The 15,483-nt window shown below is 38.0% G+C and overlaps 1 protein-coding gene across 2 annotated transcripts in view; it reads right to left on the reverse strand.

Annotated features, from left to right (window-relative positions):
* The window catches only part of LOC106878941 (N-fatty-acyl-amino acid synthase/hydrolase PM20D1.2), a 39,260-nt gene extending 25,191 nt beyond the window's left edge, over positions 1–14,069 (reverse strand). The window contains exons 1-2 of one of the 2 annotated variants that reach the window (XM_014928313.3): positions 13,671–14,069; positions 522–754 (exon numbers count right to left, since the gene is read on the reverse strand). In XM_014928313.3, coding sequence (XP_014783799.2) covers positions 522–754; positions 13,671–13,935 — 498 coding nt within the window. In that variant the 5' untranslated portion in view covers positions 13,936–14,069. Of the gene's footprint in view, positions 1–521; positions 755–4,271; positions 4,452–13,670 lie in introns of those variants that run through there. The other variant, XM_014928315.3, reaches the window with a different exon arrangement.
* Between the last annotated feature and the right edge of the window lie 1,414 nt (positions 14,070–15,483).

Genomic DNA, 15,483 nt, shown 5'->3' on the forward strand with positions numbered 1-15,483 from the left:
AGCAAGTGTTGGTTGGAGCTGCATTCTTTCATTTGTAATGCTAAATTTTATTGATATGGATATAAGTTAATATTTATATATATCCAACCGACTCTCTTAATCAAATTTTTCTCCAGTTACTGCTGATTCCCCATATTTACAGCCCACAACTCAGAAAAGATTATCACTCTTCCCTTTATATGCTATTCTTTGGCCATAGAAATGTGCTGCTTACAATTATATGCCATAAAGTTCTTCTTCCAATACCACTTATATAACAATATATTTACTTCTTTCAACAATTTATTTGAGCAGTTAAGGACTAGACATTTATTTTTTATCTATTTATTTTTTGGGGTTTTGGCTTTAAGGAAAGGCTTTACCCATGGCTTTTGCAACCTTTCCGAGGCTGGTGAGTTTCATATGGTTAACATTCCACTCGAACAGTTACAAGTTGACTGCAGCAAGGAAAACATGTGCAAAGAGGAAAATAATCAATAAAATCATAATTATACAAAACTACAATATTTGTCAATACATACTATAACACTACATTTTACATCCAAAGTACCTCTACCATAAATGTAACCCTGGTAGAGTTTAGCTGCAAAAGGATCGAATTTCCAGTTTTCTTCTGTAACAGGAACTACATCTAAATGTGATGTTAACAAATAGGGTAAGAGTTTTTTATCACTTCCTTCAACAGTATACAGCATGCTGTAATTAGCTACAACTTCATATTTCACAAAAGGTGACTTGTGGACAGTTGGATAGGCTGAAATATATAAACAAAAATGAATAACCAAATAATGCTTGACCAGCTAGAAATTTCTCTTAAAACCACATCCAATCATCTCAAAAGAAAAAAATAATAATAATGATAATAATAATGAGAGAGTATTGAAAGCAGAGAAAAATGGGGGAAACAAAGGAAGAAGTACAAAAAGGACATGAAGAAGCATTATGCAGCAAAGGACTACACAATCAATTCTACATATCCACAACTGAAGTTACTGGAAAATATAAGTGGGATTGGCTGAAAAAGGGAACACTGAGAGCACTATACTGGCAGCATAAGACCAAGCACTTGCCACAGATTGGAGATTCAACCTTAGGAATGAGCAAGTGTCTCCACTGTGCTGCATCTCTAATACAGTGGACAAAACCATTGCCCATATCGTGAATGAATGCCCTAGACTTGCCCAAAACCACTACAAGTTGTGGCAATATGATGAGGTAGTGAGATTGCTATATTGGAAACTGTGCAAAAAGTGGGGGCTAGAGAGAAGCAAGACATGGCATGAGCACTAATTACAGAGAGTGGCAGAGTTGGAGACCGGCAAAATCCTCTGGGATTTCCCAATCCAAACAGATCAGGTCCTAGAGCATAACAGACAGGACCTAGTGGTGGATAAGATGCACCACATGTACAATATAGCTGATGTTGCATGCCTCTTTGACTCACAAATAGTTGAAAAGGAAGGCGAAAAAATAGATAAATACAACCCTCTTAAGTACAAAATAGCTAGCTATGGTATATGAAGAAGGAAAAGATAGTGCCGATTATTGTTGGTTCCTTGAAGACAGTATCAGTAGTCATCAAGAGGAATATAAAGGAAATTGGAATAGAGTGCTTAGTAGAGCTGTTACAAAAGGTTTGCCTCCTTGGCATGGCCAGAATAATCAGGAAAGTATTAGATAGTTGAAAAAAATAGATAGCATGATACTGTAGGCTGCTGGCAGCAAGCCTGCTGTGCCTGTAAGGTTCCAGGAATTATAGCAAATCCTGAGATAATGATAATAACAATAATAATAATGATAATAATAATACAAAGACCTGGAAATAGAGGTAACTCGAATGTGGAACTTTCAAAATACAAAGACCTGGAAATAGAGGTAACTCGAATGTGGAACTTTCAAAATACAAAGACCTGGAAATAGAGGTAACTCGAATGTGGAATCTAAAAACAGAAACAATTCCTATTATAGTAGGTGCCTTAGGTATAATAAAAAAATATTCAGACAAATACATAACAAAAACACCAGGACTTACAAATATATATAACATACAGAAAATTGCACTACTGGGCACTGCACACATCCTACGCAAAACACTTTCAATACAGTAACCATAAGAGCACCACAGCAAACCACAGCACATACCCAAGGCGCACAGAGCTGCGCTCGGTAGTGAAGTGAAAGCACGTTATAAAAATAAGACTACTGAACAATAATAATAATAATAATAATAATAATAATAATGGCTAAGAAGGAATATATTCACAGACATGACAGAGCTGGGACTTACATACACTGGAAGCTATGCCAACACTATGGAATAACAACAGAAAAAAGATAGTATAGGCACATGCCAGAAAAGTCACAGAAAACGAGAAAGCAACCATACTCTGGGATATGTTACTACAAACAGATAGAGAAATTAAGGCAAATTCAATGTTCTGGACTGTGTGCACCACAGAAACCCACTTTTCACTTGCATAGAGAACAACAATTGATTCTTTTTCTTTCAAAATTAATTATTACATTGCCTTCTTGTAATGATGCTGCTTCTCCTTAACAATCCCACACTTTGAAAAATGTCCTTATGTTCACTTCACCCTCAATCCCCACCCATTATATGTGTGTGAACACACACACACACAATCTGTCCACTACTTGCATATCTATGCTTTGTTTACACCACCCTTAGAGTAACAAACTATATCTTTTTACTGTCCAAAATCTACAATGCACTCACACACACTCCCCAACATACACATACACTCCTCCTCACACATTAGCATGCTCCCTTACTACAGAAGACCTTGCTTGTCTACCCTTGCTATCACTCTTTGGCTGTAAAAGATTATTCTAAATACTTCAGCTCCACCAACTTTGGTTACCTCACTCCCTATGCATATTTTGAAATAACAACACTGGTTTCCACAGAACTTTATCTTTCTTTCTTCCTTTTTTTGTCTTCTGTTCTTGAGGGACCACTATTCAAAACATCTTTATGTTCCTTACAGCACAATTGTATACTTTGTGTTCTTGGTCATTGCTTTGTTGTTGATTTTATTATTCTCAGAGTTTGGAGATATTCTAAAACTTAAAATAAATTCATAAATTCATGTATTAAACTACTGATTATTATAAGGTTCTCTTGTTTTTAAAATGACAAACCTTCACTTTTTTTTCACAGAATCTTACAGATAGTCATATTTTTAGCTGATCTGTCAGAAATTTCTGGTACATGTTCGACATCATTGTTCCCATGTTCAAGATTGCCATAAAACCAAAATATTTGTTTCTGACTATCTGGCTTCTGTTATAATCAAAGGAATCCTCATTTTGCTTCTAATTTTCTTTGTTAGATGCTTGTTTATCTATTCTGCTAATTTTATTGAAAAAGTATGTGCTGTTCATTCTGTATTATTTTCTTTGCGGTGGAGGCGCAATGGCCTAGTGGTTAGGGCAGCGGACTCGCAGTCATAGGATCGCAGTTTCGATTCTCGGACCGGGCATTGTGAGTGTTTATTGAGCAAAAACACCTAAAGCTCCACGTGGCTCCGGCAGGGGATGATGGCGAATCTTGCTGTACTCTTCCACCACAACTTTCTCTCACTCTTACTTCCTGTTTCTGTTGTGCCTGTAATTCAAAGGGTCAGCCTTGTCACACTGTGTCACGCTGAATCTCCCTGAGAGCTACGCTAAGGGTACACGTGTCTGTGGAGTGCTCAGCCACTTGTACGTTAATTTCATGAGCAGGCTGTTCTGTTGATCAAATCAACTGGAACCCTTGATGTCGTAAGCGACGGAGTACCAACATTTTCTTTGCAGCAAGTCTCTCATAATCATTTTTATTGCTTTTAGAAATAATTTTACCTATGAATTTCTTGGTGGTAGGTGGGGTTAAAAGGTGTTGGTAATATTGAAAATATATTCACTGTAGGGGTTCATCGCATTTCCACAAACCTGATCTCTGTATATATGTTGGATATGCATGAGTATATTTTATTATGAGTAGGGAGTCAAACAAATTAAAAAAGATACATTTAGAGAAAAGAAACAATCAGTTAATTTCTTTAAAACAATCCATTGTTGCCAGAAGAATAAGATGATGTGAAACATTAAAAAGGAATTGCTTAGATTACTTCAATCCAAAAAATTTTCTTTACAATTAATGAAACTACTTTACAAGAGAATGACATGTTTCTCAGGATTCAAGTGTGACTCAATTGTTACCTGTCACTACACTGCCAATGAAAATATTTGTTTAATCTTGCACATACCTTCATAAATTGTTTCAAGTGAAAGTCTTTTTTTAAAGTCTGTGATGCGTTGTCTATACTTTGAAAGACACACAGACACATACATAGCTCCTCAAAAAATAATTATATATATTACACACACACACACACAGAGTCTTTTTTTAAGTCTGTGTAGCATCGTACTGACAGACTTGCACTTAAAATTCCTGCTTTTTCATTAAACTTGTAAGTTACTATGGTAACAACATTATCTATCTATCTATCTATCTATCACACACACACACACACACTCTCTCTCTCTGTTACTATATATCTCTTAACAACAACTTTTTCTCCTCCTCTTTTTCCCTCTTTCTAATGGATGCTGTGACGGACAGACAGACAGATCAGCTTCTCTTTTATAGTATAAGATTCTATAATATAAAACAAATCACATCCTCCTAACTTAGAAAAAGACATATTGGGGAAATGTGATCTTGGGTTCCCTGTGTATAGGGGAAATACAGGATGACCATGGTTTTAATGCCTTTTATTACATGTTTGCACTATCAAGGTTAATCTGGGAATAAACACTCATTATGAATCTGAGCCAATGAGTGTCAATCTCTTGTCATAGGTTTGAAATATAAATTAAATATCCTTCAAATCACACGGTGCTATCTAAACAAAAAAATAATGAGCTTTCTGTATATAGTATTCAGGTTCACTACAATTTGTTAAAAAAGGGTAGAGGGGACAGTAGTGATACATAATCCTAGATCAAAAGTTCTCAAACTTTTTAGGTCACTGCCCCCCTCATGGTAACATAATACCCGCAGCACCCCCACACATATTTTTATGTATAAATGAATATTTTAATAATTTATATATATTATGAATCATTTGATATTTAACATAATATTCAACCACATGGTTCCGGGTTCAGTCCCACTGTGTGGCACCTTGGGCAAGTATCTTCCACTATAGCCTCGGGCCTTGTGAGTGAATTTGGTAGACGGAAACTGAAAGAAGCCCATCGTATATATGTATATATATATATATATATATATATATATATATATATATATATATATATATATATATGTATGTGTGTGTATATGTTTGTGTGTCTGTGTTTGTCCCTCCAACATAGCTTGACAACCAATGCTGGTGTGTTTACATCTTCGTAATCTAGCGGTTCGGCAAAAGAGACCGATAGAATAAGTACTAGGCTTACAAAGAATAAGTCCTGGGGTTGACTTGCTCGACTAAAGGCGGTGCTCCAGCATGGCCGCAGTCAAATGACTGAAACAAGAGTAAAAAAAAAAGATACTATAATAATATTATAATAAATTCGTAGCATCCCCCAATCCACTGCCAAAAAAAGAAACCTTCATTACATATTCTTACTTGATAAAATAATGCACAAATTTACAACGCATAATGAAGAAGACAGCAGTGTAATGGCATGTGTGTTTTTTAAAGGTTTTAATTACATCAGAAGGAGAAAGTTTTGGGCTTAACAAAGCGACTTTGTTAGGTGTCTGAATCATCGACTCACCTGATCAGCAACATAATAATTTTATTTGTCATAAATTCATCATCATCGTTTAACGTCCGCTTTCCATGCTAGCATGGGTTGGACGATTTGACTGAGGACTGGTGAAACCGGATGGCAACACCAGGCTCCAATCTGATTTGGCAGAGTTTCTACAGCTGGATGCCCTTCCTAACGCCAACCACTCAGAGAATGTAGTGGGTGCTTTTACGTGTCACCCACACAAAGGCCAGTCAGGCGGTACTGGCAGCGGCCATGCTCAGAATGGTGTATTTTATGTGTCACCCGCACAAGAGCCAGTCTAGGGGCACTGGCAACAATCTCGCTCGAAAATCCTACGAAGGCCAGTCAGGCGGTACTGGCAATGGCCACGCTCAAAATGGTGTATTTTATGTGCCACCCGCACAAGAGCCAGTCCAGGGGCACTGGCAACGATCTCGCTTGAAAATCCTTACACATGTCATGGGCACAAGTGCCAGAAAGGCGACGCTGGGCACAGGTGGTATCCCGATTTCGCTTGCCCCAATAAGTCTTCGCAAGCTGAGTTTCGTGTCCAAAGAAGGAGACAACGTTGGCATGGGTGCCAGTCGTCGAATTTACTTCGATTTCACATGCCCCAACAAGTCTTCGCAAGCAAAGTTTAGTGTCCGATGTAGGAAAGGTATGCATAAGTGGGCTGGCTTCACCCCTGGCAGAGGCCTTGGATTTAGGTCTCACTTGGCTTGCCGGGTCTTCTCACGCACAGCACATTTCCAAAGGTCTCGGTCAGAAGTCATCGCCTCGGTGACGCCCAATGTTTGAAGGTCTTGCCTCACCACCTCAGCCCAGGTCTTCCTGGGCCTACCTCTTCTACGGGTTCCCTCAACTGTTAGGGTGTGGCACTTTTTCACACAGCTATCCTCATCCATTCTCACCACATGTCCATACTAGCACAATCGCCTCTCTTGCACACCACAACTGATGCTTCTTATGTTCAGCTTTTCTCTCAAGATACTTACAATCTGTCAGGTATGCACACTGACATTACACATCCAGCGGAGCATACTGGCTTCATTCCTTGCGAGCTTACGCATGTCCTCAGCAGTTACAGCCCATGTTTCACTGCCATGTAGCATGGCTGTTCTTACACACGCGTCATACAGTCTGCCTTTTACTCTGAGTGAGAGTCCCTTTGTCACCAGCAGGGGTAAGAGCTCTCTGAACTTTGCCCAGGCTATTCTTATTCTAGCAGCTACACTTTCAGTGCACCCTCCCCCACTACTAACTTGGTCACCCAGATAGCGGAAGCTATCAACTACCTCTAGTTTTTCTTCCTGGAAAGAAACAGAAGTTGTTTCCTGTTTGTTTACAGTGTTTATTGCACCTGAACATCTGCCACATACAAAAACTAACTTCCTAGTTAACCTGCCTTTGATATTGCTGCACCTCTTATGTGTCCATAGCTTGCACTGGGTACATCTTATAGAGTTACTACCTACTCCTTTTCTATATATATATACAAATAACAAGCATTGGAAGTGTAACAGATATCGCTAAGTGTGTCAAAGAAAGGTGTTTTGGTGTAAGCAGAGAATATAACTTACAGTGAATTAATTGAATTTTCAGAGAAAAAATAAACCTTTTCTTTAGGAACGTTTCTCAGTTTCTCTTCTCTATCCCAAATCATTATATCAGGTTTGTAGTACTTAAATTTTATTGAGGTCTTCACTGGTATATTCCACCAGTATTCCTTATTATTATGAATAGCTATGGCTTCTACCATATTTTGGGTTCTTATTTCTTTGTCCTTAGGATTATCCTTCCAACAGATTTCATTATAGAGTGTCCTAGCTATAATGTCATGTCTCATTGGTAGATAATACCGTGATGACATTTTCGGACAACTGCTTATGATGTGGGTGATATCTTCAGTGTGAACTCCTCAAAGTCTGCATTGGTTGTCACACTTTATGGCTTTTCCTGCATCTCTATTCCTTTTGTGCATCAGGTACTTGGTTAATATTTCTTGTTCCTAGATTGCAAACGCATACCCTTCAAATTGGGAGGTAATAATCCGGCTATTCGTCCATGATAAACTGCTTTGATGATCAATGTGACTATCATCACGGAGCTTTCTAGTAACATATCCAAGTAAAGTCATCTGCTCATATAGGCTTTCATCTGATGATACATTGCGACAGAGTCATGCAACTTCTTTGGGCATGTATTCTTGGTTTATCAGACAAAAAGTGTTGCTCAAGGAGCTGCCTTCCAAGTCTTATGATGTTATCAGCCTCATGCATGCAAACTTGGTCAAGGGATGCACTTCGACACTTGGTGGTTAAATGATGTTGCCGAAGGGATATGATGTAACACTTAAAGGCATTTTGAATCAATGTTAAGCCTCTTTCACCTTGTTTTCATTTTAGATAGAAGAGGTCTACATCACTGTTTATGTGGAAATTATGTGTGCTTGTTCGTATTTTTCGAGTTTTCACATCAATAGCTCGGGTCTCATCAAGCAGCCCAAATGTTGATAATTTTATATAAGTGACACCAAACTAGAATATTGTTTTAATAGCAACTGGTGTCTCTAAAGTTGCAAAAATTTGATGAATGCCAGCCCTGTTAAGTGGAGGAAAGAAAACCAGACAAGTTTTTATACTTACATGGACAGAATGAAACTAACATCCTTCCCCCTTCCTCCCAACGCCTCGTTTTTCTCTAAGTTCCCCCCCCCCCAACTGCCCCCTTAAGCACCAGCGCCCACTGTGACTGCCTCAACGCCCCCCCCCCCCCGGGGCGGGGCGGCGGGGTAGCACCCACTTTGAAGTCCTTTGTCCTAGATTAACAATATGGGATATTTTCAATAAAGGTTAAACAACAAATGCTATGAGTCCAAACCAACAAAGGAGCTTCTTTCAATGAGGTTGTCTGATCTGTCAGAGGTATGTGTTTCACGTTTTTACCTTTTGCTTAGGTTTTCTACTTGCTTTGTTGTTCCTTGATTAATAAGATTTACAAATTGAATCAAATGATTCTAATGCAAATGAATATACTAAATCAGATCAGAAATATCAAGAAACTTATATGCAAGGTATTTATAAATATATAGGGAGAGAATTCACATAAAAACAACAGACGAAGACGAGTGGTGTAGAAAACAATCAGATGTATTAGTATAACACTTGGGAATTGAGCCTATGCTCTTCCATAGAAAAGAACACAGAAAGAAACAAGGAGAGAAACAAGAAGAGAAAAAAAATGTGTGTAGTGATTAGCGACCTACTCAAAGAATTATACTTTTCTTTTCTGCTCCATAGGTTTTTAACATGCTCTGATAATTTACAGATAGAATTGAATGATTCTCATGTGTGTGTGTGTATGTGTGTGTATAGTTTTATACACACACACACACACAGAATCATCATCATCATCATCATTTAACGTCCGCCTTCCATGCTAGCATGGGTTCATTCAATTAAATCTGTAAATTATGTAAATATATAGTGTTGTCCAGTAAATTTTCATAAACCAGACGAAAAAAAACAAAACAGGTAGAGTGGGATACTTTCCAATTAAGAAATGTTTGATTGCTAATTTAACTCTCCACTTCTGGAAGGATATCAGCATTAAACTGCTTAGTAATATAAATTAGCTGTTATCATCATCATCATCATCATCGTTTAACGTCCGCTTTCCATGCTAACATGGGTTGGACGATTTGACTGAGGACTGGTGCAACCGGATGGCTACACCAGGTTCCAATCTAATTTGGCAGAGTTTCTACAGCTGGATGCCCTTCTTAACGCCAACCACTCAGAGGGTGTAGTGGGTGCTTTTACGTGTCACCCGCACGAAAACGGCCACGCTCGAAATGGTGTCTTTTATGTGCCACCCGCACAAGAGCCAGTCCAGGGGCACTGGCAACGATCTCGCTCGAAAACCCTACAAGACCAGTCAGGCGGTACTGGCAACGGTCACGCTCAGGATGGTACATCTTATGTGCCACCCGCACAAGAGCCAGTCCAGGGGCACTGGCAACGATCTCACTTGGCTTGCCGGGTCTTCTCACGCACAGCACATTTCCAAAGGTCTCGGTCAGTAGTCATCGCGTCGGTGAGGCCCAATGTTCGAAGGTCTTGCCTCACCACCTCAGCCCAGGTCTTCCTGGGCCTACCTCTTCCACGGGTTCCCTCAACTGTTAGGGAGTGGCACTTTTTCACACAGCTATCCTCATTCATTCTCACCACATGTCCAAACCAGCGCAATCATCTCTCTTGCACACCACTACTGACACTTCTTATGTTCAGCTTTTCTCTCAAGATACTTACACTCTGACGGGTATGCACATTGACATTACACATCCACATATAAATAATAATAATGGTGATGATGATGATAATGGTCACACCTGTTGGTTTCAACATATGAGTGTTTGACGGAGAGGACTTAAAGAGAGTAATAGAAAAAAAAAAACACTAAGGAGCTGCATCTATTTATGATGGATGTGTGAATGTAACTTCAGTCCAGGCATCAATTTTCCTATGAAGTCATAACGGGGACATTGATGATTTTGATTTTGCCTGGGATTGGGTAAGTGTGCTGGTTGCAGGATATAATTCTTCAATTGTTCTTTTTCTTCAACTCCTTGTGACACCTTTTACACCATACAGATAAGTGTAGGCAGTTACTTTCCCAAGATGTTATGTTAAGCTGTAGAGATTTTAGTGATTGCTTCAACTTATCCTTATATCTCAGAAGAGGTCATCCTTTGTTGCAATCTTAACTGATTGGAAGTGTATATGTTTTGGGCTACAGCAAATATTCTGCTCAATACCACAGATTTGCTTGTCAATTATTTGAGCTTAACCAGTTGAGAATGTCCCTTCATGATTGATGATATATCCATCTCTGATCACAAGCAACAGTAGTGGGACCTTTTGAGTGGGATGGATCACATGACTCAAAGGAACTGGGCCCCACCTGCAAGGTCATATGCTGTTTTTCTTGATATGATATCACCATGTCATGCATATATGGTTGTGATGCATGTGCCTGGTGTACTCTTATCAGATGGGTAGTCATGTGTATATTGGGCTTTGTCTATTTGTATCTGTGTCACTTTGATGGCATGTTGTTCTCTCACTCAATAATAATAATAATACTTTCTACTATAAGCACAATGCCTTAAATTTTTTTTTTTTTTTTTGGTAGGGTGGACAAGTTGATCAAATTGACCCCAGTATGCAACTGGTACTTAATTTATCGACCCCGAAAGGATGAAAGGCAAAGTCAACCTCGGCGGAATTTGAACTCAGAAAGTAGTGGCAGATGAAATACTGCTAAGCATTTTGCCTGGCATGCTAACGGTTCTGCCAGCTCATCACCATACTAATAATAATAATAATAATAAATGCCCTGATGCAGTACCAGGCAGTGGCTCTCATGCTAACAATTCTGCCAACATGCCACTTTAATAATAATAATAATCTTTCTATTGGAAGCACAAGGCCTGAAATTTGGGGGAAGGGATTAAGTCGATTACATCCACCCCAGTATGTAACTGGTAGTTATTTAATCAACCCCAAAAGATGAAAGATAAAGTCACCCCTGAAAAGATGAAAGGCAAAGTTGACCTCAATGGAATTTGTACTCAGAACATAGTGGCAGATGAAATACCACTAAGAATTTTACCTGGCATGCTAATGATTCTGCAAGCTCACCACCATAATAATAATAATAATAATGATAATAATGATCTTTTCTACTATAGGCACAAGGCCTGGATTTTGTGGAGAGGGAGATAGTCAATCACATTGACTCCAGTACTCAACTGGTACTTAATTTATTGACCCTGAAAGGATGAAAGGCAAAGTTGACCTCGACAGCATTTGAATTGAAAACGTAGCGGCAGACAAAATACTGCGAAGCATTTTGCCCGGCATGCTAACAATTCTGCCAGATCACTCCACTTAATAATAATAATTTTGGCACAAGGACAGAAATTTTGAGAGGAAGGGCAAGTCTATTACATCAAACCCAGTACTTCACTGATACTTTATTCTATTAACCCCCAAAAGAATGAAAGCAAAGTTGCCTTCAGTAGGATTTATATATAAGTATATATGTGGAACCAAATAGATTTCACCAAAGTCCAGTCTTCTGAGTGGTTGGTCTTAGGAAGGGCATCCAGCTGTAAAAATCCTGCCAAAATAGTCACAGAAGTCTGGTGCAGGCTTCTACTTGGTCAGTTCTTGTGTGAAACCATCCCACCCATGCTAGCGTGGAAGGCAGACGTTAAATGATGATGATGATGATGATGATGATGAAAGGGTCAGACTTGATATGATGAATTCTTTTTTGTATCTTGTTAACTATGTCTTTGGTGATGAATTCCTAGATTCTGAAACCAAAATGAGAATTGAGATGGCTTTCACTGCATTTGGGATACTGACGAAACAGGTGTGGTCTGACGGACTTGAATCTGTCAACCACACTTTATACTTATGATACTTGTGTCTTTATATTCCTGCTATATTCATTTGAGACACAGACCTTGTATCGATGGCACTTCAGAATGCTCAAAAGAAGTGATCAAAAGTATCTAAGGCAAATATATTAAACATCAATTAGAAATCTTTTGCACATGTGACGAGTTGCTTATGTCATCCATGTTTACAATTTCAAACTTCCTAGGTAATTCCTTTATCGTGAATTAGTTCTCAGAACGCATTCCAAACACAAATCAAAAAGAGAGATTTTGTGATACCACAAACAGCCTTAAGTCCTTAAATATCAGAACTGTTCATAGGAAACATCTCACACTGGAAAGAAACAAATGATGGTTTATTAAAGGGAACAATAGCCTGCAGCTTAAGAAAATTTAAATTGTCTGTTAAATGGTGAAACATACTACCTAAAACCTACAGGATGTTGAAACTTTCCATGACAGAGAGTCCAGAAATAATCTCACTTGCAGTCTGTGATTGTATTACACTTTGAAAAGTCAAGCTTGTTATTCATGAATCAGGAGACAAACACAGGTTGCTTATGGTGCTACAGTTCCAGTGATCCCAGTGGAGCACTACTATTGTTTATATCTAAAGCTGTGCTCATCCACTGCTGGGTTGAAAATCCAATTTAGATGAAAGAACAAAGATAGACCTGATGTTGGTGCAATTCTTGACCAAATTTTGCTGCATTTGTCACAGAAAATTTAAAACAAAATCAGAGCTACATAGTCATCTAAGGGCCCATAGTAGAAAAGCTATCAAACATATTAGAGGCTAGTGTGTGCAATGATAAAGTGGTTATGCTCAAAATCTTGTTGACAATGACCACTACACCCATCCATTCATATTAAATACAACGGAATTTAACACATTGACCATATACACAATAAAAATGAAAGAACACTTGGAGATGCAAGAAATACACTGAATGAGTATGGTTATAGTTTGTTAGATGAAATAAACTGCAGCAATATTATAAGAATTATCAAAGGTGGTAAGAGAGCAGAATCGTTAGCATGCTAAGCAAACGCTTAGTGGCATTTCATCTGTCTTTATGTTCCGAGTTCAAATTCTGCCAAGGTTGACTTTGCCTTTCGTCATTTTGGGGGTCAATAAAAATAAGTACCAGTCAAGCACAGGGGTCGATGTAATCAACTTACCCTCTCCCCCAAACTGGCTGATCTTGTGCCAAAATTTGAAACCAATATTAAAAGAATTATGAATAAACCAGAGATATTTTTGGCATGAAAAACAAGTAGTTAAACTTGACCACCACAATATTACTTTAATTAATGTTATAAATACTAAAAATATACCAAATATAAAATGTTAGTCAAGCATAATACAAGAAGTTAGAGACATAGACAATATAAAAAAGACTATACATACTTTGCTCGATGAAAAGACGGAACTTAGTCAGTTCTTCAGTATCATAAACACCAGGACTCCAAGAAATGGTCTTAAATCTTAGGGCTTGGCGAAAAATGTCTATTTTTTGTGGATTTGTTTCAACATCAATCTTCAAATGTTCCTCTGTTTGCTGACAAGGACTGATAGTGTCATTTCTTATATCGAAGGTAAACGTGCGAATTAGAACGACAATGCTAATAACTAACACTGAGCTACACACACATACCACAATTTGTTTCAGCATATTGCAGCAAGTTGAATGTAGATAGGCTTAAAGCAAAAATAATTCTGGAACTGACTCAATGAATATATATATATACACATCCCTACATGCACTGTTTAACTTCAAAGACTCAATTAGTCAAGCATGTTATTTGACTAAGTCTTTTTTTCCAGTTGACTGGTGAATTATTTAAGGACGCGTTATTAGTTAAAAAACAACTAATTAATGGAGGGAACCAAACATATCAGAAATACCATGAAGAAAGCCTCTGTGTAGTTTTCTGATCTGCTAGAAAAAGCATCCAAATCTTCCTGAAATCATATCATGCATCTTAAAGAAAGAACACATGGCATGGCATGGCAGAATCTTCAAAGTCTTGCCTAGTGAGAACACTGAGATGATCACAGTTAAATTACCTAGTTCTACCTAATCATGAGCAATATTGGTCAAACAACAACTGGTGTGAAGATCACACCTACATAAAAGCAATCTTCTCTATAATAAACTCTCATTATTCAATAGTCTTTTGGATTCCTTTCTTTTTTAACAATATTAATTTTTATCGATTTGTATTAAAATAAATTTCTTCTGGGATTTATTTGTATATTATCGCAAATCTGTGCTATCTGTATTTTATCAATAGTTAAAGTTTCAATCCAAGTAACAGCTCAGAGGAGAATCTCCTTCCCTTTCATCAAATACTAATCTTGAACGTTTTAAACTTTGTATTAATCACACTAGCATCATTAAACTTCCCTATGCTTTTGATCCTCCTACTCGGGAAATCCCCACCCTCCTCAGAATAATTAAACCAAATGTTTTTTCATTATAATTATTGTAAAATACACTAAGTTGGGTTTGTTATCACTATTTAACATCTATTTTCCATGCTGGCATGTGTTGGACAATTTGACAGGATCCAGTGGACAATGCCAAGCTCCAGTGTCAACTTTGACATTGTTTTTCTACAGCTGGATGCCCTTCTTAATGTCAACCATTTTACAGTGTGAACTGGGTGTTTTTGTGTGTGTGCCAGTAGCACAAGTGAGATTGCCAAGTAATTTGCAAGACAAAAAGATAAATAAATAAAAATAAAAGATGGAAAAAGGAAAAGCTCTCACTACTAAGTAGTGAGGAGTATTTGAATGGGGAGGTAACTTTATACCAGGTATTGAAAGTGCTTGTCTCACTATCAGAGTGAGACAAGCACAGGTGTTTTACTATAGAGAAAATTGATGGCTACTGAACATTATATAGGGGTGGGTGGGAATGCTTGGAAAAGACAAAGATGGTAGTAATAGAGTGCTATTGAGGTCACTCCAAGGTACAAGAAGGTGAGTATAAGAGAGGATATGGACATTGGGTTAGGGGAGAGAAGAGAGTGGGTACATAAGAGTGTGAGGGGAGAGTAACAAATGGCTAGAATTGGGAGTAGAGGTGAATGTAGAAAATGATGAACAAGAGTGAAGGTGCAGTTGATGGCAAATACCAGTAAGGAGAGATGTAAGGTGAGAGAGATAGAAGTGGCTCAGGAAAGATAGATCAGAAGGTAGGGTGATAATAGGCAAA

Source organism: Octopus bimaculoides, chromosome 1 (assembly GCF_046866305.1).
Source record: "Octopus bimaculoides isolate indiv1 chromosome 1, ASM4686630v1, whole genome shotgun sequence".
NCBI classification, from domain to species: domain Eukaryota; kingdom Metazoa; phylum Mollusca; class Cephalopoda; order Octopoda; family Octopodidae; genus Octopus; species Octopus bimaculoides.